Source organism: Cupressus sempervirens, chromosome 4 (assembly GCF_028749045.1).
Source record: "Cupressus sempervirens isolate cs-2001-9-10 chromosome 4, ASM2874904v1, whole genome shotgun sequence".
In the NCBI taxonomy this organism is placed as follows: Eukaryota; Viridiplantae; Streptophyta; class Pinopsida; order Cupressales; family Cupressaceae; genus Cupressus; species Cupressus sempervirens.
The window spans coordinates 487,445,604-487,468,347 of record NC_143121.1 but is presented as its reverse complement, the minus strand read 5'-3'; the positions used below and the strand labels follow the sequence as shown (position 1 = coordinate 487,468,347).

The following is a 22,744-nucleotide window of genomic DNA, read 5'->3' as shown; positions in this document are numbered from 1 at the left end:
AAGATAAGGTTCTTGATGTAAGATGAAAGATATAAGAATCATAGAACCAAGGTAGATCATCAAGCATGAAATATTATGCCCCAAAGGTGATTTAGAAGAAAAGAAGTGGGGAAAAAGGAAAATGGAAGATAGAAGTTTGAAAGATATGGAAAGAAATAAAAATAAGAAAAGAAAATGCTCCAAAAATCAATCAACTGTTTAAGATAGAAATTTCGATTGAGATCACGAAAGAAAATAAGGAAATGAAGATCAAAATGTGACCACAATTGATTAAATGTCCACAATAAAGATGAAAGGAGAACCCTCTCAAACTCATAATGCAGCCTAAAAATGAAAACTAACATGAAGTCTAATAATGCAAGCTACATGAAATGCTATGGTGTACTTGCAAAAGAGCAACTGTAACATAGAATTTTGTGTTCATCATTCATTAGAGAATGTAAAAGAACTTATTTTCATCATTGGGCAATTATTAACGGACATCGAAAAATCACACAATTGTCACTAGTCACAAGCGCAACTATGAAGATATGAATGTAATTAATATCGGATTGGAATGTGGAAAGATTCTAACATAAGCATCAAAGACATAAAGATCAAGATGACTTCGATATTAGCTTACCCAATTTAATGTAGCAAAACCATGCTCGCATCAAGGCATAGATGCCAAGATGACCATAAGAATGGTTGTGCAAAAACAATCAAGGATGATACCTCAAATCTCCTACGTGTTTCAAGGGGACAACAAGAGACACTCTAGAGTTCAAGACCACACCCGCAAGCAAAAATAAAAATAAAAAAATAAAAAAATAAAAACATGTCCCATGCCCCAAGTCCTCTAGCGATGCATCCCGGAGAGACTTATCAAACAAGGACACTCAACAAAAATCAATAACAGTCAACACACAAAGAAAAGATCATGACATAAGTCAAGCATTAAGTGTTGCGTTTAAAAATTTAAGTGTGTTAACTAATACTGAGTTATGAGGACAAGGATCAAATGCTTGCAAGAAGGTAAGATCACATGATGATACTGGGTAAGACCAAACCAATAAGTGTTGAAAAACACTCGATGTCAATGGGTGTTGAAAAACACCATTTGCGAGGTGTCCTAAAGAATCACACATCTAAGAAACCAAAGCTAACATACAATGTGTGCTAAAATGTTGTCACACTTCTATGAATCATTACATGTAAGAAAACTCAAGAATGAGCCCTCACAAATCGATCCATAGCTCTCTACTCATAGAGTGCAAGGGTTTGCAATGGAGGCCCTCAGTTTGACCTATTTTTGTGCCCATGCAAGTACACCATGAGATGAGAGATTCAAAGAGGAAAAGCAAGAATGCTAGTCTCCATGATCTTCAAATATGCATGAAAATAAGATCTAATCTATGAAAGCAAAATCTAATCTATAAATGAAAGATCTAAGTTAAAAGCCCATGATGGGTGCAAGAGAGAAAAAGACAAGAAAATAGAAGTTCTCCACAAAAAGCTTTTGTATTCAAACTCCTTCAAAAATTGGTCTTCAAACCTGCAGCATAACGATAGCATAATCATGGGTGTCTAACATGAGTAGAGGGCTCTCCCTTATAAAAGAAATTATGGCGGTGAGAGGCTTCTCACAACCAATATGGGATAATAGAGCTTGATCCATGTGAGACAAAATTCCACCAATGAGAAAAGAGGAGTGGTTGAGAAGAAAGTGGTGATCCATGTGAGACAAGATTCCACCAATTAGAAAAGAGGAGTGGTTGAGGAGAAAGTGGAAAGATAAATCCCACTTAGATCACTTTTTTTAAGTGTAGAGAAATTAAATAAAAAGAATTTATTTTATTTCCTTTTCTCATCAAAAGAGATATTTAAGTGGGATTTTTATTTAATTAAAAGGGAGCAAGTTCTTTTTAATTAAATAGAAGATATTTAATTAAATTAAAAGAGAGATTTTTCTCTTAATTAATTAAATGTGGATGAACTGTTTAATTAAAAGAGAAGCTTTCTTTTAATTAAATGGGGATTTTATTTTATTTAATTAAAAGAGAAGATTTTCTTTTAATTAAATAAGACTTGGAATAAAATGATCAATCTTAGAAATGAAATAAATCGAATTTGATCAAGGAAATTGATTTGAATTGATTTAATAAAATATTACAAACCATTGATTCAGAAAATTTGATAAATTGATAAATTGAATAATGGGGGCCCATAGTCTAGGTGACCATTTTTGGGTGCATACAGGCTGTAGGTGTTCATTTCTCATGCTTAGATCATATATATGCACTGAATATTGTCAAAATTAGTAGCACACTCATGTTAGGTCATTGTTTAGTCCATTTGGAGTCTTCTAGCACAAGATTCTCATTGATGCAAATTTAAAAAGAGTCATTTAAGGCTAGCTGAAATACTATATCAGTCATACGTCCCTTGCATGTGAATTGTTTGATGAAATTCTTTGAGCTTTCATCAACATTTTTTGAGAGCAGATTTGAGGAGGGCCATTACAGTGGTATCAGAGCTTGCTTGCAAAGTGTTTGACGAAATGTCAAACAACTGAAGTATAAAGATTTTTGGTGTTTGAAGAAGTTATAACCTGTTGGGATTATTACAGTGGTATCAGAGCTATAAGTCCTGCCATCCTTTGGAGGTCTTATAGGGAATTTGGAATAGCCAGATAGAGAGAAAAATGTTTGACAAAATGAATGCCGGTCCAAATCAGGGAAAGGAAAGATTCTTACAATTATTAGACACCTTAGCACAGGGACAGCGATCAACAGAGCAAAGAGCACAGGAACAGAGTCAGAGATTTGAGCTTATGATGCAGATGATGGCTTGTCAAATGGGGTTGAATGCTAATGTGGGTGGAGGAAATAATCAGAATGGTAATAATCAGGATGGGGCACATAATGGAGGCAAACAAGTTGGGAACAATTTCGGTCATGCACCCCAGCAAACTAGGACAGTAAGTTTGCGGCCCATGATTCCCATATTTCCTCCTAGAGCTCCAGAGCAGCCCATACCAGAGCCCCAAATCACTGATATAAAAGACCAGCTGAGGAGAGATTGGGAAGCCGGAGGTCCAGATTTTATTGCTGCAATTACCTTTAGGGAGTATATAGATGTGCGGATGAAGCATATGCCACGTGGACATGACAGGAACCAGAGCTATGAGCTACAGAAGAAAGTAGGAAAACTTCAGTTACCATATTATGATGGCTCGGGGAAGTCTACAGCAAGAGCTTGGGTTCAAAAGCTTGACACATACTTTCAAATGAACCCTATGCCTGAGAAAGAAGCTATTAAGTATGCAACAACTCACCTGGATGGGTTAGCACACAAGTGGTGGCATTATGGTATGGTCACTATGGGTCATGCACACATTACCTCATATGTGGATTTTTCGGAGAGACTGATTGAACGCTTTGATAGGCCTAATGATCATACCTTCCCTATGACAGGCAGAAACTTGTATGAGGAGTTTAACAGACATGCAGATTCAATACAAGGAGACTTCAGCACATCTTCAGGTAATGGTTTATCTGCATCATCTTCATTGTAGGTTGAGCCAGTTGCATCAGAAGGTGATATCATAGGCACACCGGATTGCATGATTGACACAGATAGTGATTCCAGTACAGTTGGGCTGGATGAAGTTACAGCAGTTGAGGATACTGTCATGTTTGAGGATAGTACAGTTGATCAGAAAGTGAGCATTCAGGACTTTGTAGAGAATGAGTATCAAGCACAGTTGGATGTTTCTTCACATGAGATAGAGGCTAGTAGCTCTTCACTTGGTCTGGCAAGCCAGCTGAAGGCAAGGGACAAGGATATTGTCGCAACTTTATCTCATCATGACAGGATGTATGGATTGATTGAGAATCACATTTAGATGATTCAACTGTAGGAGAGACAGAAAGGAGTCACAACAGGTTCTTCTTGTGACGACTTACAGCAGATCAAGGAAGGCATGGAGGCAATGAAGGTAAGTTACATACACTGACTTTCAGATCGTGATCATCTCCTTAATCTTGTAGGGATCTATTTAGATGCATTGAAGAAAGAGGAGGAGGTTGACCAGCTTTCTCATGAGCTAGAGGATACTCGAAATTCCTTAGTGTGTATTGAGTTGGCTCTCCAGGATTCTGAGAGACATGTGGACGAGCTTTGTCTTGAGGTGAGCTCAGTTCGAGAGTTAGCGCTTATAGCAGGGACTCAATTTTCTTTTACAGTTAGGTCACATGTTGATGATTTCTCAAAGATGACAGAGTTTACAGGAGAGTCCCAGGATCTAATTATTACATACGACACCCAAGGGGATGTTGTGGATAGTTTTGAGGACTTAGTTTCCTCAGCAGTTTCTTATGGTACGGAGGGGTTGGACAGCGATGGTACAATTTTTGATACTGCGTATGTTGATATGAGCTTTGGAGTTCATTCGCAGGATATGGATGGTAATACTCTAGAGACCAATAACTTTGAGGATGCTCCTTTAGATAGTGTGTCAGAGGAGGTTTGTAGAAGACAGTCTAGCCAGTGCCATCATGTGTCTAGTCAGTTGAGAGTTAGTGAACGAGACATTTCTATCGCTTGTCAGCATTTCGACGTTGCTCATCAGTTGTTAGCAGTTTATGGATGGGGTTGTCCTACTAGTGATAAGCAGGGAGCTAATTATCTTTCCTTGACAGAGATCCACTCTTTATGGGAGGCTATTCAAATTTTGAGACAGGATTATATGCAGTTGGTAGCCGACAGAGATTATCTTATGGAGTGGGGGAGTACGACATACGATGCATTATTGGCCAAGGAAGATGAGGTGAGTGAGCTTACTCAGCAGCTCGAGGTGACTTCTGAGATTCTTGAGAGTACACAGTTGGCTTTCGAGGAGTCACAGTTTCATTTGGCTAAGGTGACCATGGAGTTAGAGCGACTGCAGTCTTTACCAGATTCTGTACAGTCACAAGCTGTGGTGTCTAGTGATCCGAGGATGTCCATGGTCGAGATTGTCAGAGACAGTGGAGATGGGGATGCATCCACCCTTGATACTAACATTGGCATATCGGTTCTGTTCCTACTAGAGTCAGGTTCAGTTGAGTTGGGTGCTATAGCAGATTGTTGTGGTATGCCTGACATGGTGGTGGCCTCTAGTACTGATGGCACAGAGACTAGAGATGTTGTATCAAAGATCATGTGTGATGTTGGTGAGCCGGTAGTAGGCATGGTTCTTGCTAGTGATACTACTCCCTTGGCGATGTCTTTGGAGGTAGTAGTCAGTTCCAGCTTGGTTAGTGATCAATTGCAGTTAGTTTCATCTGGGTTGCAGTCTGAGCCACTGACTAAGATTGGCGTGTTCTATCAGCATTACACTGTGAGGTATGCTCATCAATATACATTTGATGACTATGTTGATGAGATGATGATACAGAGATATACTTTGATTCCTAGTGCTTGTCATCAGTTATGGGATGGTTTAACGCCACAAGATGAGAGTTGTGATGGGCATGACATGGCAATAGGTTTTGCGGTTGATAGCTTGATAATACATGCCTTAGAGCAGGAGTTTGGGAGTGATGCTTTAGCGATTGTTGTTATTGATTCTACTCCTTTGGCTATGACATCTCCTGACTTAGCTGGTGATCAGTCACAATGGGTTGTATCACTTGTTCATGGTGAGCTGTTGACTAGGGTTGGTTCTTTTTATCAGCATTATACTATAGGGTATGTACATCAGTTAGCATTTGATCCTTGTGTTGAGGAGTTGGTGGCAGGCAGATTTGGTTTGGGTTCCATTTCTTGATGTTTATCTTGTGATGTCTTTTCACCATTAGCGGTGCATGGGAGTTATGGTTATGAGACAGTGGCCCATAATCTACAGAGTTGGGTTAACTGCAGTAGATGTACAGTGTGTGGATTCTTTATATTTGGTGCAGTTTCATGTGGGAGTGGTCACCATTGTTGCAGATTTGGATTGTACATTCCATATAGACCAGTGGGATGCGTTGATGGTATTTATTGTGTTGGCAGTTTGGGTTATCTACTCTACTTGGGTTCTGATATTTCGAGAGCTTGTTTCTCATGGGTTCCTGACTTTGGAGTTTGGGTGAGTTGTATTCGCCAATTTGATTATGCATTCCTCTTGGTTAATTTTCAGAGGTTGTTGCAGGAGCCTATGTTGACTGACAGCAGTATAGTTCATGACTACATTTGGAATCCAGGTGGATTGATTGGGTTGTTGTTCGACCATTGCTTGGGGACAAGCAATTTTGGGAAGGGCGGACTGTAATGTCCCCTTTCTAGCATTCATAGCATGATGTTGTCGTTAGCCTATTTTCCCACGGTCTCGTAGGCTAACCAGGACATTAAAGGGACTTAGAGGCCATTTGGCGTAGATAGTTTTAGTTGCAGGTCTTTCTGAGGGGTTTTGAGGCAACTTTGGGCATACTTACTGTTTATAGTAAGCCATCTTGGATATGGTCAGACATCCAATGGCAGCGGTATGTCGATGGTAATTGTTTAAAATCGACAAAATGACTTGTTTATCATTGATAAGATTTGTTATGCATTGATAAAGCTATTTTATATAGTTAAGTTTAAATATTTAACTTTATTAATGCATAGACTATAGTTTGTGGGAAATATTTAAATTAAAAGAGTCCCTTTTATTTTATAACACATTGGAGACATAAGTTACATAAAGGGAGTTATGTTTTATCCCACATTGAGAAAAAGAAGGATTGAGCTCTTGTGAGAACACTATAAAAGAAAAGGAAGAGCTTCTTTTTAGTATGGTTGGAAATATTAAAGAAATTGGAAATTTTTCTGGAGATTATGTCTCAATAGTTTGAAAGACGAAATCCCTTCAAGCTGGAAATCTTGACGCCATTGAAAGAGATATGGTCTTGAGATTCAAAAGGGTAGCAGTCTGAAAAAGCAGTCCGAAAAAAGCTGAACTGAAAAAAGCAGAACCGAAAAAGCAGGTCAAAAAAGCAGTCTGAAAAAGCGGAATCGAAAAAGCAGTCCGAAAAAGCAGTTCGAAAAAGCAAATCGGAAAAACAAAGCAAAAAGGGCAGCATTGAAGAAAATTATTACAGCCATCTACAGCCAGGTCCCTTTATTAGTATTGATTTTTAGGGGTGTTATAAGTTTCAGCTGTAAGTGTGCATTATACCAACATTATCATTTTGTAATCCATGTAAATGCCAAAAGTCTTGGCCATATTTCATGAGCATTGTATTAGAAATTTCATTGCAAATTAAGAAGATAATAGTTGTTGGTGTCATTTAAGCAATTCAGTATCATTATTTATCAGCTAGTTAGTTTGCACACCAACTGTTTGTAAAAATGTCAATTGGTTGTAAGTGTTCATTTCTCATTCTTAGATCATATATATGCACTGAATATTTGTCAAAATTAGTAGCACACTCATGTTAGGTCATTGTTTAGTCCATTTGGAGTCTTCTAGCACAAGATTCTCATTGATGAAATTTAAAAAGAGTCATTTAAAGCTAGCTGAAATACTATATCAGTCATACGTCCCTTGCATGTGAATTGTTTGATGAAATTCTTTGAGGTTTCATCAGCATTTTTTGAGAGTAGATTTGAGGAGGGCCATTACAGTGGTATCAGAGCTTGCTTGCAAAGTGTTTGACGAAATGTCAAACAACTGAAGTATAAAGATTTTTGGTGTTTGAAGAAGTTATAACCTATTGGGATTATTACAGAGTTTGATATCTATTATGTTCTGAATGTATAAAGATTGGCCCAATGATTATTTTGTCTTGTTATTGCTTGAACTATGAGTCTCTGAATGTTGATGTTTATATGGCCATGCAAATTGCAAAAATCAACTGATTTGATTAATGATATTCGAATAGAGTTGTAGTTTGGATAGCTATGTGATGAATTGCAAACCTCCAAGCATCTCTATATATTTATCAACAATCATTGCCATGCCCTCGATTGCAAATAGTGGAACGATGTATACTAGTGATGCAAACTACACATGAGGAATGTGTTGATATTTCTATGATTCTATCATTGATATCACCTAAGGATTTTACATCATTGTTGCCAATGTCTATCAATAGGACAAAAGTACACAGAGATAGGTGGGGAATCGATGCAGATGTCAAAGATGTATATTGTCATTATGATGTGAATTTATACCTTTGTCACAAGCATCGTTATTGAAGTGCTTTGTTATAAGATTTGAATCACATGAGTAACAAGTCACACCTCAATATACTTGGTGTAATTGTTGTTTGTGGGTGGAGTCGTTGAGAATTGAGATTAATATTCAAAACTGTAAGTTTATTGGGTTTGAAGATTAGGCTTTGCAAGGGCAATCTCCCTAGCACTAGATGTTAATGAACGCATGTAGAGTCATATTCTTGTGGGGAAAAAAATTATTTCAAATAAAGGATTTATAGAGATTGTTGTGAATGTTGAGTCGTTGTTTCTAAAATAGAGTAATTCCTGATAATTTACTCTTGATCTTCCATTGAGTTTGGAGACACTCATCAGGATATTTCATGTTGGGTTGGAACACAAGTTATGTTTTAGGCACTTGATTCATTAGATTGAGACTATATTTCATCAAAAGAAGGTTGATATTAGACTCAGAGAGAGTCTGTCATTTCATCAAAGTAATCATGGATAGGGAGATCAGTAGGTTGATATCTATTTTAGAGAAAGTCACATCATCATGAAGACCTTGTTAATGAATTCTTCTTCAAGAGGGAGAAGTTTTGAGGTACAATCACATGTAGCACTCTTCTCTAAGATGGAGAAGATTGAGATATCAACCCTTGCTAATGAATTCTTCTCAGTGAAAGAGAGGTTTGAAGTGAAAGCTCTTATTCCACACTCTAAGAGGAGTTATGGAAAATCCATCCTCTAATATGGTTCATGGTGGATGTCAAGTGTATGGCATTGTAATAACACCACATGAGAGAATCTGTGGTGACTGTGTAAACTTTTGTCGTCATGTGTGTGACTCCATGACTTTATGGGGCCCCCTATGTACATTATTGAAAGGTGACAATCTTCAAAGAATGAACACGTGTATTTGACATTGTAAGGTGACGACTTTACAATGATTAGCTTCAGCATCACAATGGATATCATGAGATTTGATATTCGTGGGCATGTCATGATAGTTAACATCTCTTGAATATTTAATGGATATCATGAGACTTGATATCAATTTAAGATCATTATGATCCTCAAGAGATATTCATGGTTTATAGTGAATCCTTGTATATACCATGATTTGTTAAGCAGACATCATCAGACTTGATGTCAATGCACATACCATAACTTGGAAATTTTATGAAGAATGTAATGCAACTTGATAATCTTTAGCAAATTATATCCTTTGACATCACGAGTAAGTTGATATCTCTTTTCACAATAAGATGAGCCTTTTGTTGAGACCTATACTTGGTTAAAACTTTATCCTCCCTAGCTAAGAGGGAGTTTTGAAAATGGGTAGCTTTGGTTAGACATCATCAAACTTGATGTCAGTGCACATACCATAACTTGGATATTTTATGAAGAATGTAATGTAACTTGATAATCTTTAGCAAATTATATCCTTTGACATCACGAGTAAGTTGATATCTCTTTTCACAATAAGATGAACTTTTTGTTGAGACCTATACTTGGTTAAAACTTTATCCTCCCTGACTAAGAGGGAGTTTTGAATATGGGTAGCTTCAGTTAAATGACTATAAATAACAATAAGATCAGTAGGATGGTATAATTACATATGCATGTGTATACATCAATATACATGATGTATACACGTACATATTTAAATGACTGAAATAATATAATCATACTAATATTATTGATGAAACAAAGAATCATTCATAATCTGATTGAAACATTGTAAATGTTCCAAGTATAAATCTGCATCTTATTTATCTACATTTGAAGATCATTATTATTGACATCTATATAAGTATCGAGTAATTAATGGTACTGCTGTCAATGCTACATAATGATCAGATCATAACTATAATTTGTGCAATGAATCAATGTGTTATACCGATGCAGATCGGTTGTGTTATGAAACGATGCAAAGGATGATTAATACAAGCCACCTATAATGAAGCGGTGTGTAGAGAAGAGACATCTTGGTGTGGAGACACGCATAGAGACATGTCTATGCACCAACATGTCCTCCCCAAGATCTATATATATGCAGTTATTATGTGATTGATTAAGATGTGAAACACAGAAATTTATCAGTGCAGATCATTTGGTGTTCAATCTCTATATTGTACATATTCAGATTTATATTCAAAGTATTATCATATCAAGAAGACTTATATTGTGGAGCACCATTACAACCTGGAAGAAGAAATAGCAGATATAAACATATCATTCAAGAGTCAAAGAATTAAAAGAACATATACAGTTCAGATCTGAAATAAATCTACTCGTTTTAACAATTATTACTTCCACTTTGAAGCAGCCTGCCATGGAAAGTGTTCATTGAAGTCTATAAGATTATGTGAAACTGAAGAAGATACTTCTCCAACAATTGCTAGCTAGTTTCCTCCTTTTATTTGGAAAAAAAATTTAGCTAGTCAGTGATTTTAGCTGAAACATCATGCCGGATCTCATTGGAAAACCTTGTAAAATATGGCTTGTAACAAGCAGATAGGAAGTTGTTATTTCCATCATGATAATCTATTTATTTAAAAATGAATGAATGAATGAAATTATACAATTTTGCTTTGTGCCAATCTATGGTTTGCCTTGCATCATCTCAAGCCCAAAGTGAACTAATGTAGAACATTGTTATCAACATTTATAATAACATAAATGGAAGTTGACATTGCTTCAATGAACATAACAGTAGTTGCAAGATCAAACTTTTTTGGCATTCTTAAGACTCCTGATAGCCATAACTAATTGTTGTCTCTCCCCTTCAACTTCTGCAAACATGAGACTTATCTGAGAATAGCGATCATGCATCTCTTTAAGTTCATCCTCCATAATGGAGTTCCTTCTCTTCAATGCCTCCATGTCATCCACTGCATTATTCATGTCACTATTTCTTCTCAAGGCTGCTTCCTGCTCCTCTTGTTTTCTCAGGCCACTGCACAACACTCTTAAACAATTAGATGTTAATACCAGAAAACTGTCTTTAGTATCAAAAGTAGTCTGTAAATGTGATGGGAAATGATACGAGTAAATACTAACAAGAGATTTAGTTAAACAATGTAAACAGGAAATCTGTATGCCTGTTGCTAGCTGGGCAAAAATCTGGAATGATACTAATCTGTGGTAATTAGCAATTGGCAACTTTGTTTTTGATCAAGTAAAACACATTTTAACGGGTGCCTGAAACCCCACAGTAAACAAAATAAAACCAAATTAAAGTTCAGAACATAAAGCAGAACAGCAATAAACAACAGGCCAGGGAAGGCCACAAACCAGTCCTAAGACAAAACAGCCTCTAAAGGAGACCCAGCTAAACTACCAAAACAAGGGGAAAAAACAGAAAGGCCAGGAGAACAAATAAGGGCACCGCATCTTTGACCAGCTCAGCAGTCTTGAGCTCTAGCTTCTCCATGGTCTCTACTGCTTCAGTCATCAGCTGATTTTCTTCTGGGGTATCCTCCATGTTCCTCTTCCTTTTGTTCGATCTCGCTTTATAGCTTGGGCTGTCATCCAGGGGGTTGGCATCTGCTTTAGAAGTTCTGTTTTCCTCTTTGACCATGTCAACATTCCTGTCTGTAACCACCTCCATCATCTCTTGCATTTTTTTAATATTATCATTTAATCCTTTGATAATATTAAGGCTCTGGTTAGCCGAATTGTGAAGAGTGCACTCCATCCTATCCAATCTCTTATCCATCTCAGTGACCCTAGTTTCTAGAATGTTAATTCTGTCAGACCCATCATCTCCTTCCTTCCCTTCTAGCCCTGTAACCCTGTCCTTTAGCTCTTCAGTTTCATGGAAAATCCACTTGATTGACTAGAAGTTATCCACCATGTTGTTGCGGACATTGTTGCGGAGATTCATCTTCACTTCCCTAGCATTGTCGCTAAGAACCACCATTGTCGGATCAATCAGTTCCTCCGGATGGAATTTACCATCATCTCCCTCTAAGACCTTGGGTTGAATAGTCTCTCTAACAATGCCCACCTTTGTAGTCCGAGACTCAAAGTTCCTCCAAACCGTTTTCCTACCCTTGGAGCCAAAAGAAATAGTGGTTTTCTCCTTTCCATAATCCTCCTTCCTGACCTCCTGGGCAATGGGAGTTGTCTCCAAACCCTTGCCAAAATCCTGATCAGCTTCACTTTCAATTCTCCTCTTAGTCGAGCTTTCCACCTTCCTGCGAGTCTGAACCTTGTTAGTACCCTCCTCTTTCACAACAGTCTCCTCTTCCGTATCCATCCCCTCGTCCTCTTCATTATAATCCTTTGCTGAATTAACCTCAACTTGGAACTTTTACCCATTGAGCCTTTCGCAGTCTTTTTCTTCTTATGCTTACCCAAATCCTTAATTATCTTGGCCACCTTCTCATCATCGTTTGAGTGGAGCCCCACACTATCCTCAATATCAAAAAGGAGATACGAGCTTTCTGTGTCGTCTGAGGACTCCACTTTGTGGGCAATAGATCTGCCATAGGTTTGAGCCTTGAAGTGCTCATAGATTAGTAACAACCCCTCATGGAAAGCAGGGTTAGCATACGACTTCTTGTAACCCATTATATTCTTATTGAGGAGAAAAGGTAGAAGGATATGGAGATTTTTGTACCATACCTAAAGTGATTAAGGATGACAAAGTGATGGGTACGGATTCTGTCATACCTAATATCCAGCGTAATGTAAGAAATAATCTCCCTCAAGACGAACCTCCAGAGTTTTTTAATTGAATCTTGTTCATAGTATGCTCCTGTCTCCACAGTTCTTTCATCTCCTTGGCATCTTTAGCAAAATCTTTCACCGCATTAAGGGAAACTTTCTTGTCCCTGAAGAATTTGATTCCCTCGGCAGAGGAACCAGTGACCTCCACTATGACGCCTTCATTTACCTAGAAATCAACCCCATCAATCGTAACTTTCTCATCTTTCCAGGACGTGACCATAAGATCAATTATCTTAGGCTTCCAGCCATGCAATTTCTCAATGAACTTGGAAATACCACCATCCCTCAGTTTCTCCCATACCTTCAACTGCCTTTTCCAATTGGCCACCTCGTCCTCCGGCCCTTTGCGATGCCTTTCGCCCACCATCTTGCTGCTTAGAGAATAAATTTTCTACAACCTCCGATAAAAAAGAACTAATTGCTTATAAAACTCACCGAAACAAAGCTTGCCTTTGTTCTTGGGAATGTAATGGAAATTAAGCTTATCAATCACCCATAAAGCATGCCAAAAAGCCTCCCAATTAAGACAACTCATGTTCGGCCCATGTTTAGCTCTCAATAAAATTAATGTGATTCTGACACTATTACCTTTTATTATTACTCTTTATATTTCTCGTCCTCCCCTGGAGTCTCTCAATCTCTATCATGCTTTTTGCTTCCATCGAAATCCCATCACCGTTAATCCAACTGTATGGCATTTCCCTTTTGACCACATCATTGGCCATCTAGCCAGAAACTGAGTTAGCCTCTCTATATTCATGTGACACGTGGACCTTTTCAAAGGTGAGCAAGATTTGTTTGATCGCTTCCACCAAATTCTTGATTGACCAGGACGGAGGATGCTCGCCTTTTAGACATTTAATGATGTTGTTCAAGTCCCCCTCAAGCCAAAGGCATTTAACACCAATATCCTTGGCTAACATAGTAGTTTGAAGGGTAGCACACGCCTCAGCAAAGTGGTTGGTTCGGTGCCCCCATAGGGAAGGCAATTGAAACTATGCCATAACCGTAGCAATTACAAATTACTCCACCACTACTTGCTCGCCTCGGGTCCCTTTAGCCGCCCCATCAAAAATTGTTTTGTGCCATCCCACAGGGGGCAATGTCCATTGACATTCCTCTCTTCTTTTCTGTGTGGCATTACTGCACCGGGTGTCTCCTACAAACAAGTTAGAACATTTGCAAAAAATGTAGTTCTCCAAAAGAGCATTAAGAATTTTACCCGACACAATCTTGGCGGGGAAGCTATCTTCCCTGAATATTTGATTATTGCATTCTTTCCATATTCCCCAACCAAAGTGAGGCAAAGCCCTTCCACGAGTCATCCCATTGCCTAAGGAATTTAGTAATCGTAGCAGGGGCACACCAGTCTAACCCAAAAACCTGATTTTTGCAAAGGACACATCTATTAGGAATGTAAAGACCCCTTTTGATGAGATTGTCAATAGTAAGCACCATGTTCTGGAGGAGAAGCCAAAAAAAAATAGTGAGTTTAGGAATAAGGCTAGGTACCAAGCCTTTGCCCATATTGGTTTGGAATTTTGTTTCAACTAAGCTTGGTACCTCGAGGCCACCGAGTAAAAGCCAGAAGAAGTGTTCTCCCACACTAACTGGTCCAAATTCACATTCAAGATCATAGTGTGAAGGATAGTCATCCAAGGTTTGAGCTCCTCAGAGATTAAGGATAGGTCTCCCCATTCTAAGCCTAATCTATGGTCGTTGACTTTGTTGCCAAACCTCTCTATGCAAGTATTAGCCCATCTATCAAAAGCTGGAAGATTGAGGAGAGGCCCCTGGATAAGCCAAATGTCCTGCTAGAACATTATCTCTATACCCTTGCCCACTCTTCATTTTGCCTTGCTTTGGGCCGTTTCTAAAGCTTTGAGCATACCATTCCAGATGTAAGAGCCCTTAGGATTGGTGTCTTCATTGAACAGTTGTCTAATGGAAGGTCTCCCAAGGTATTTATCTTCCATGATATCACACCAAACCCCTTGCTAGAAAAGGTTCTACAAATTTGTTTGGCTTGAAGGACTTTATTAAAAGGGTCTCAGTCTTCTGATTCCCAAGCCCCCTAAGTGTTTGGGGAGGCACACATTGTCCCAGGCAATGAGAGGAAATCTCTTGTGTTCCTGTGAACCAGACCAAAGAAAATTCCTATGGATCTTCTCCAATAAGTCAGCATATTTGCAGGGAATCCCAAATAGACTCATCGCATAATTTGGAAGATTCTAAAGAGTAGATTTAACCAACTGAATTTTGCCAACTTGGCTAAGGGTAATACCCTTCTAGCCAGCCAAATTTCTTATTAAACCTATCAATAAGACTAGTCCAGAAAGAATCAGGGGGTTTGAGGCCCATAGGGAGACCCAAATAAGTCAAGAGAAGGCTACCTATGCCACATCCCAGAATATCAGCTATCTTCCTTTGTCTCATAGCCGGAGTATTGATGAAGAAGACAAAGCTCTTATTCCAATTGATAAGCTATCCTGAATCCTTGGTGTCCGATCTCAATATCTTTTTGACCACCCTAGCTTCCCCAACTGATGCTTCCCCCCGCCCCCCAAAATAGTGTTGTCCACAAATTGTTTGTGAGAAAACACCAGGGGGCCTGAAGAAGGTCTAATGACTTTCAAAGCCCCAGATATCCTATTGGCAGAAATCATCCTTCCCAAGCACTCAGCCAAAATAATGAAGAGAATGGGCGAACGGGGGTCACCTTGTCTTAACCCCCTTGAGGGTTTGACGAACACAGAAGGAGATCCATTGACCAAAACAGCCAAAGAGGAAGTCGAGATCAACTAGTTGATAAGCTTGCAAAGCTTAGGATCAAACCCAAAGGCTTTGAGGACCTTAAAGAGAAAAGACTAGTCCACCTGATCGTAAGCCTTGGACAAGTCAAGCTTTAGGAGAAAGCCTTCTCTCTTGCCTTCTTCCAAGGAGTGGATGACTTCATAAACAATCATAATAGAATCTAGGATTTGTCTCCTCGGAACACTGGTGAGGTGCAATAATCAAAGGGAGGATCTTGATAATTCCTATTAGCCAGGACTTTAGAAATAATCTTATCAAAAGAATTGTAGAGGCTGATGGGTCTGAAGTGATCCATAGAGTCCGCCCTTGGCATTTTAGGGATAAGCACTAAAAAGGTAGCATTCACCTCCTCAAGCAAACTTTTAGCTCCAAAAAACTCTTTGACTGCTTTGATAACATCTTGATGGATCACTTCCCAGAACAAGTTAAAGAAGAAAGTAAGGAACCCATCTAGGCCCAGAGACTTGTTTGTAGGGGGAGAGAGAGAGAGAGACAGAGAGAGAGAGAGAGAGAGAGAGAGAGATAGAGAGAGAGAGAGAGAGAGAAGAGCCTACTCAATTTCCAAAGGGGAAGGAATAGCCTCTATCATGGAGTTATGTTCAGGCTAGATCAAAACTGGAATGTTGGCTAAAATATCCTGCTGGTCCCCATCCTCAAGATTAAGGCCTCTGGTCAAAAGATTGGAGAAGAAAGAGATGGCCTCTACCGCAATATCTTTTTCATCCTCCAAAACAACATGCCCCTTTTCGATGCTACTAATTCTGTTATGAACTTTGTGCTTTAGAGTGGAGATATGGAAGAATCTAGTGTTCTGATCCCCCTCTCTAAGCCAGACAGCTCTTGATCTCTATCTCCAGAAAGCCTCATCTTGCCCAATAATATTGTGAAGATCAGTAAGAATGATTTTTTCCTCCTCCAGCCTCTCCTCATTATAACCCTCCTTATGAATAACACCTTGAATAATACTGAGGTCCTTTGAAATCTTGGCTTTGGATTGAAATATGTTACCAAAATCCGACTTATTCCACTTCTTGATATTGAGTTTGACATTTTTCAGCTTCTTGGACACCCTGAACATGGCGTGCCCTCTATGTAAATGTTCCGCCACTCTGAAATATGAAGGAGATATCTGGGTGGGAAGTCCACATTCATTTGAATCTGAAGGGGAAGTTACATTTAATAGCAATGGGATCCAAAGTGAGAGAAATAGGAGAGTGATCTGAACTGGTTTGAGCCAAAAGAGATAAATTATAATAGTTGGAATTCATCCAATCTAAAGATATAAGAGCCCTGTCCAGTCGCACTTGGATGCACTCCCTTCCCACTCTTCTATTAGACCAGGTGAAGAAGCCTCCCTGAAGCTCCACATCCATCAATGCCAAATCATTGATTTAGTGAGAGAGGTCTTGCTTACTCTCTAGATCTGGAGCCAGGTCCTCCTGTTTCTCATCATCCCTTAAGGGGGTGTTAAAGTCCCCCTTAATGATACAATTGCCCACTTGGAATCTTGATAAAATATTTCTAATCTTAACCCAATAGTTTCTCCTACCATTCTTATAATTAGGAGCGTAGACATTCAAAAGATACCAGTGCTCATTGTTTTTGACATTAAAAACTTGAATGAGTAGAATATTACCTTCACCATATAGACTTGAGACTTGGAAATATTGGAGTTGCAAAGAGTAAGCAGACCCCTCGAAGCCCCATCAAAGTTCGTAGCAAACCTCTCCATGCTGCTACTAAAAGAGATTTGCTCCACACTCTCCCTTTTCATTTTGGTTTCTTGAATGAGCATAAAATCAGGTCTATGATCCCTCATCATATTTTTGAGAACCACTTGTTTGTGGGCTCCATTTAGCCCATGCATATTCTAGGATATGACCTTCATCTCTTCTTAGCGAGGCAAGCCTCATGGATGGTCTTTTGACTCCCATCCGCTAAATTCCTTCTAGTTTCCTCTTGCCTATTCTGGTTGAGGTTGTTCCTTCCAGGAATTCTAGGTTTTGCTCCTACATCAACTTTTGTTCTGCTCCTAGTGGCAACTAGGGACATCAGGGAAGGGTCTCTACTCTTATTTTTCTTTCTCACCATCGTCCATTCCCTTTGTCATTCATCTACACAGCTCGCAAGTAGAGCCTCCATTCTAGTTAATTGTCCTGGCAAAGAAGCTCTAACCAAATCCAACACTCTTGAAACCTTCCCTGGAGAAGCTAACCCCAAGCCAAGGCTAATACTCGATTCCCTACGAGAGAGACCACACTATTGATCAGTATCCTCGCCTCCAACAAGAGCCTGGGAATCCGGTACCTGAGATATATCAAGAATCCCTTGCTCCCCAGATAGAAGATCCCCCATACAAGTAACTTCCATCACATTCAGAGGGATAGAAAGAACCTTAGCATCGCTTACCAGGGGAGCTACCTTGGTGCTAACCTCATCAGTAGCCCACTACTCAGCTACCAAAGGTTGCAAAGTTTCAACTTCCTTAATGGTGATTCCTCCAGAATCTACCCTGTGGACCTCAACAATGGTCGAAGGCAAGGCACCCACCTGGTCCACCTGTTGTTGCTTGGGCCCTCCTTCCTAATTCACCATTTCCTTCTATTGCCATACCTTTTCTCCCTCATTGGAGTGCTTAGTTTTATCTTTGGAAGTACCCTTGGCCTTATTCCTATTCTACGCTTGTTTCCTAGCTTTCTCCATAAATCTAGGGCATAACTTAGCCACATGGCTTGCTTTCTTACAATGAAAGCACGCAAAAGGGACACTTTCGAAATCCAATTTTTGAATGTGCGTACCCAATTTGGAGTGAAGATACACAACCTCCAGCATATCTCTACCCTCCCTAACCCTAGTGCAGATCCTTGCATACGTTAATCGGCTTCCTGACACTGTAATGGGATCAATGGATAGCAGCCCCCAAAAGATTTTGCTATGGCGTCAAAAACATCCTCATACCAAAACTCCATTGGAAGTTCAAGAAGACGGACCCAAACAAGAGCTTGAACAACAAAAGAGTCATTAAGATCCAGTTGGGATGTCCATTTCTGCAAAGCAAGGGTGGATCGGCCGAAAGACCAAGATCTTGCGCAGAGGATCCTCGTGAGATCTTTCATGCAAGAGAACTCGAAGGTAAGGAATCCCTTGGCCATAGCCGCAATCTCAACATGACCTTTCAAGTCCCATTTGTTTCTAGCATATGGTCGTACAATATTTATATTTGGCCTTGGACCAATGAACTTCCCAACCAGAGAAGAAGCCATTGTAGCAATATTATGGTCTACAAGTTCGTCAGGAATCTATATAGCATATTTCCCTTTTTCCTTATCCGAAACATCCTTTATCTCCGAGAAGGAAGACTTACTTGTGGGTTTGATACCAAAAAGAGAGGACCACCAACCAGTCATAACGACATCGAGGACTTTCCGAGCAGAGTGCAAGCCTGGCATAGTCCACCCTGGTCGCAAAGCATCCTTCCTAGGCTCCTGTCTTGAAACACGTGGGCTCTCATTCCAAGAGGCAAGTTTATCCCCTTGTTCCTCCTCCCCTTGGCAGGCCCCAGAACCCTTCCCTGCTCCATCCTGTACAGAGCTGCCTGATGCGGAATTCAAATTTCCAATCTTGCCATTTATCGCTCCAACTCCTACTCCCTCCCCACGTGCCATTTTCAAAATTGCAATTGGCAACGTTGTTACAAGATCCTATATAATGGTATTTTTTGTACCTTAATCTAGGAAACTAATAGACAACAATGCACTTCAGAAAATAGGGGCATCTGGATAAGATATGCAGAAAAGAATCAAATACTTTATAAAAGTAAGAACTCTTATATGCATAGTTTTCATCTCTATATTACGTCTCTTAATCAAGACTTTGACATAAGCTGCTTGTAACTTCATAGCAGTAACCTTTTGGTCAGATCTGAAATTTCCTCAAGAATCAACACAATAAATATCCCACTTGTATAATCGTCTCATCTGCTATTAATATCCTAGCACAAACATGTGCAAGAGATAATAGAACACTTTGCATCTCCAAAGATTATACACTTTGTAAAGGCTGAAACAGACTAATTTGCATTTGTTTATATAAACATCTGGATTCATACCAAGCATTTTAATTAAAGATTCTAGTTAACAGGGTTTGAGAGAACAATTTACTGGCCCCAACCATTAAGTAAATTTTCAGAAATTTTATTTATCTGTGATAAACTTCTGAGCTCTTCTGCCTAATGATCCTCCCTGTGCACTTTTTAGATGAAATTTGAATTTTTTTTGTTAATCTATCCAAGTTCATTTATTTACTTCAGAATCCTTTGTAAAGAACGCTAGAGTAATTGTATACATCCATGTGCTGAGTCAGCACAATACTCCTTTTTGGCTTAGTATATGTTGCTATTAATTGCTCTATATTTTTACCAGTACTTCAATTTGCCTCCACTGATAACAAGTTAATATTTCTTAATGAATATCAAATCCACAGTAAGTTATCTGTAGTGTCCCTAATTTTTATAGTGTGTCTTAATTTATTTCATTATTTAAGTGATCCTGAAACTTAAATAATATTATAAGGGCTTATTTAATTGATAATTTAATTATTAATTGAAGGGGGTAAAAACAATTAATAATAATTAAAATGTTGTTAGCCCATTGTAACCTTCCAGATACTTCTTGGAGATCTTTATAAGGAGGTGGCTGGCATCATAGGAGATCATCGTAGAGTTTATATTTCTTGTTTATTTGCGATTTCAGTTGAAATTGAGTCTTTGTTTGCAGTTTTGGAGGTGCACGACTCTCCCTGTTCTGTATTTGCAGTTTCGCTGGGCGTCATTCTTTGCCGGAGTCTATCACTGGAGATATGGCTTCAGATATTACACCTTGTACTTCATCGTCAGACTTGTATAATCAAAGATCTAGCTATTTATCAGTGTTGGTGTACAATTTGGACAAATACATTATGCATATCAACAATATTCATGCGTTGTATCAAAGAACAAAACTGCCTATAGATCACAGAAATCTGAAGATAAATAATCTTACTTTCAATTGTTGAATGTCAAAAGGTGTCGTAGGTTAAGTGACAAAGGGAGTTAAAGGGTGTTGAGAGCCGAAGCATGCCGAGTGTCAAAGGGAGACAACAGTTGAAGGTCAAAGGTGTCAAAGGGATTTACCATCGAGTATTTTCCCTCAGGTACATTGCCGTCAGATACTTACCCTCGGGTACATTTCTGTCGGGTATTTGCCCTCAGGTACTTGCTCTTGGGTACATTGCCCTCGAGTACATTTTTGTCAGGTATTTGCCCTCAGGTGACTTCCATCATTCAGTACATCACATTATCAGCAACTACCATGTACATGTTCTGATTTTATATAGGAACCAAAGTTTCTTGTTGAATACACTTGTGTAAGCACATTATCGAATCATTTACTTCTTGCACATATAAATATGTTTTAATATATTAAATCAGAGATTTGAGTTTCTTGGCAAGGGATTGGAACTCCTAATCTTTCATTTTCCCACCCACGGTGACCTTTAAATTTTCAATGCAGAAACACTGCTTTATGCGCCCAACAATGCTAACACAAACTGCTTACAAGCCACAAAAGAAAGTAAACATAACTATCCATCTATAAGCAGGGTTTACCAGAATACCGAGACAACAATTGAAACTTTCTGAACAGATTGCAAATATTAAAACCCTCACAGGGAATCCTGAAATTGCATTTCCAAAGCAATCCAAAATCACTAAAGTATAAATTGTAAACTTTATTGGAAATTTCAGCCAAAGCAAGTAAATCAGCATCCCTAGTACCTTTATATGTTGTCAAAATGCAGAAAATTTAGAGATAAGTTGGGGCATTATAGCTAGCCGATCTTAGATAAAAGCCATTAGCCTCTAGGAAACTCAAAAAATAACAAGAGCATGCACTTTCAGCGCCACAATAAACTGCTTTTCCAAACTGTTGATGATTATGTCAAAACTATAAGGGGAACTATCAGAAGGAAACTCCAAGGGATCCTACTTGCACTAATTTTCCTTTCCAAGAGCATCTACCTAACAATTTTCTACCCTAAGAAAGAAATTCCATGATTAAAGTACTATATATCTGTATTTTGGCACCCATCTTCAACAAGAAAATCCTTCCATTGAATTGGGTACCTGTAAATACTTTGTTTTATACTATCTTTCTTGGATTGCACGAATCTGATTAGAAATTGATGTCAGTTTCCTTCAGAATACTGTTAGGGTAGGGTTGGAGAAGCTTGCAATTGTTATTCATAGGGTCTCTTCAGACATGAGACATTGAATGCATTACGAATTTAGGGTAATGGAGCTAATTGGAGTGTGTGCTATCCACCCCATCTTTGAAATAATGTTGAAGGACCCATCATATTTGGGTGACAATTGTTTCTGGAAAAACTTTTCTTGTGGGATGTTTGCTTGTAGGGGTGAAGCTAGAGAGCAACTTTAACTCCCGCTTAATGTCTCTCTCAAAGTAGTTCCAATCCAATTAGACCTTCATCCAATTGTATACCATCTTCAGATTTTCCTAGTCTACAAAATTGTGGGCTCTCTAAAATGATATCCTGTACCGCTGAACCTTGATTTCTCTTGTAGTTTAATAATAATCAATGAAGGCGGGCCATAACTGGTTTCTCTTGTAGTTTATAAGTAGTCAATGAAGGTGGGCCATAACTACAGAATGCCTTGAACAGAGGCATCCATAGATGTCTAGTAGATGGCTCAATCCATTCTCAGATAAGTGCAACTGTGCAACCACCTGAGGCAATTACTTTGCAAATCAGCTAAGCAGTTATGAAGAAAGGTCATTATCAACTATCAATCGACCTTCAATCTGAGGATGGTAGGTGTTAAAGAACAGAAAGGTACAAGTAATACCAAAAATCTCTTTCTACAGATTTCTGACAAACTTGGATCATGGTCACTGACTATGAATCTTGGTTTCAAGTGTGGCTTGAAAATTTCCTCCATTAAAAGAACTGCCAGCTTTGTGCCTAGCAATTAGAATCAATCTCCAGTGACACG

General features: G+C 38.8%; 1 protein-coding gene across 2 annotated transcripts in view; it reads right to left on the bottom strand.

Annotated features, from left to right (window-relative positions):
- Positions 1–10,596: 10,596 nt before the first annotated feature.
- Positions 10,597–22,744, bottom strand: part of LOC149562075 (uncharacterized) — a 70,623-nt gene continuing 58,475 nt past the window's right edge. The window contains exon 10 of one of the 2 annotated variants that reach the window (XM_089825612.1): positions 10,597–11,116. In XM_089825612.1, coding sequence (XP_089681738.1) covers positions 10,873–11,116 — 244 coding nt within the window. In that variant the 3' untranslated portion in view covers positions 10,597–10,872. The remainder of the gene's footprint in view (positions 11,117–22,744) is intronic. The other variant, XM_089825613.1, reaches the window with a different exon arrangement.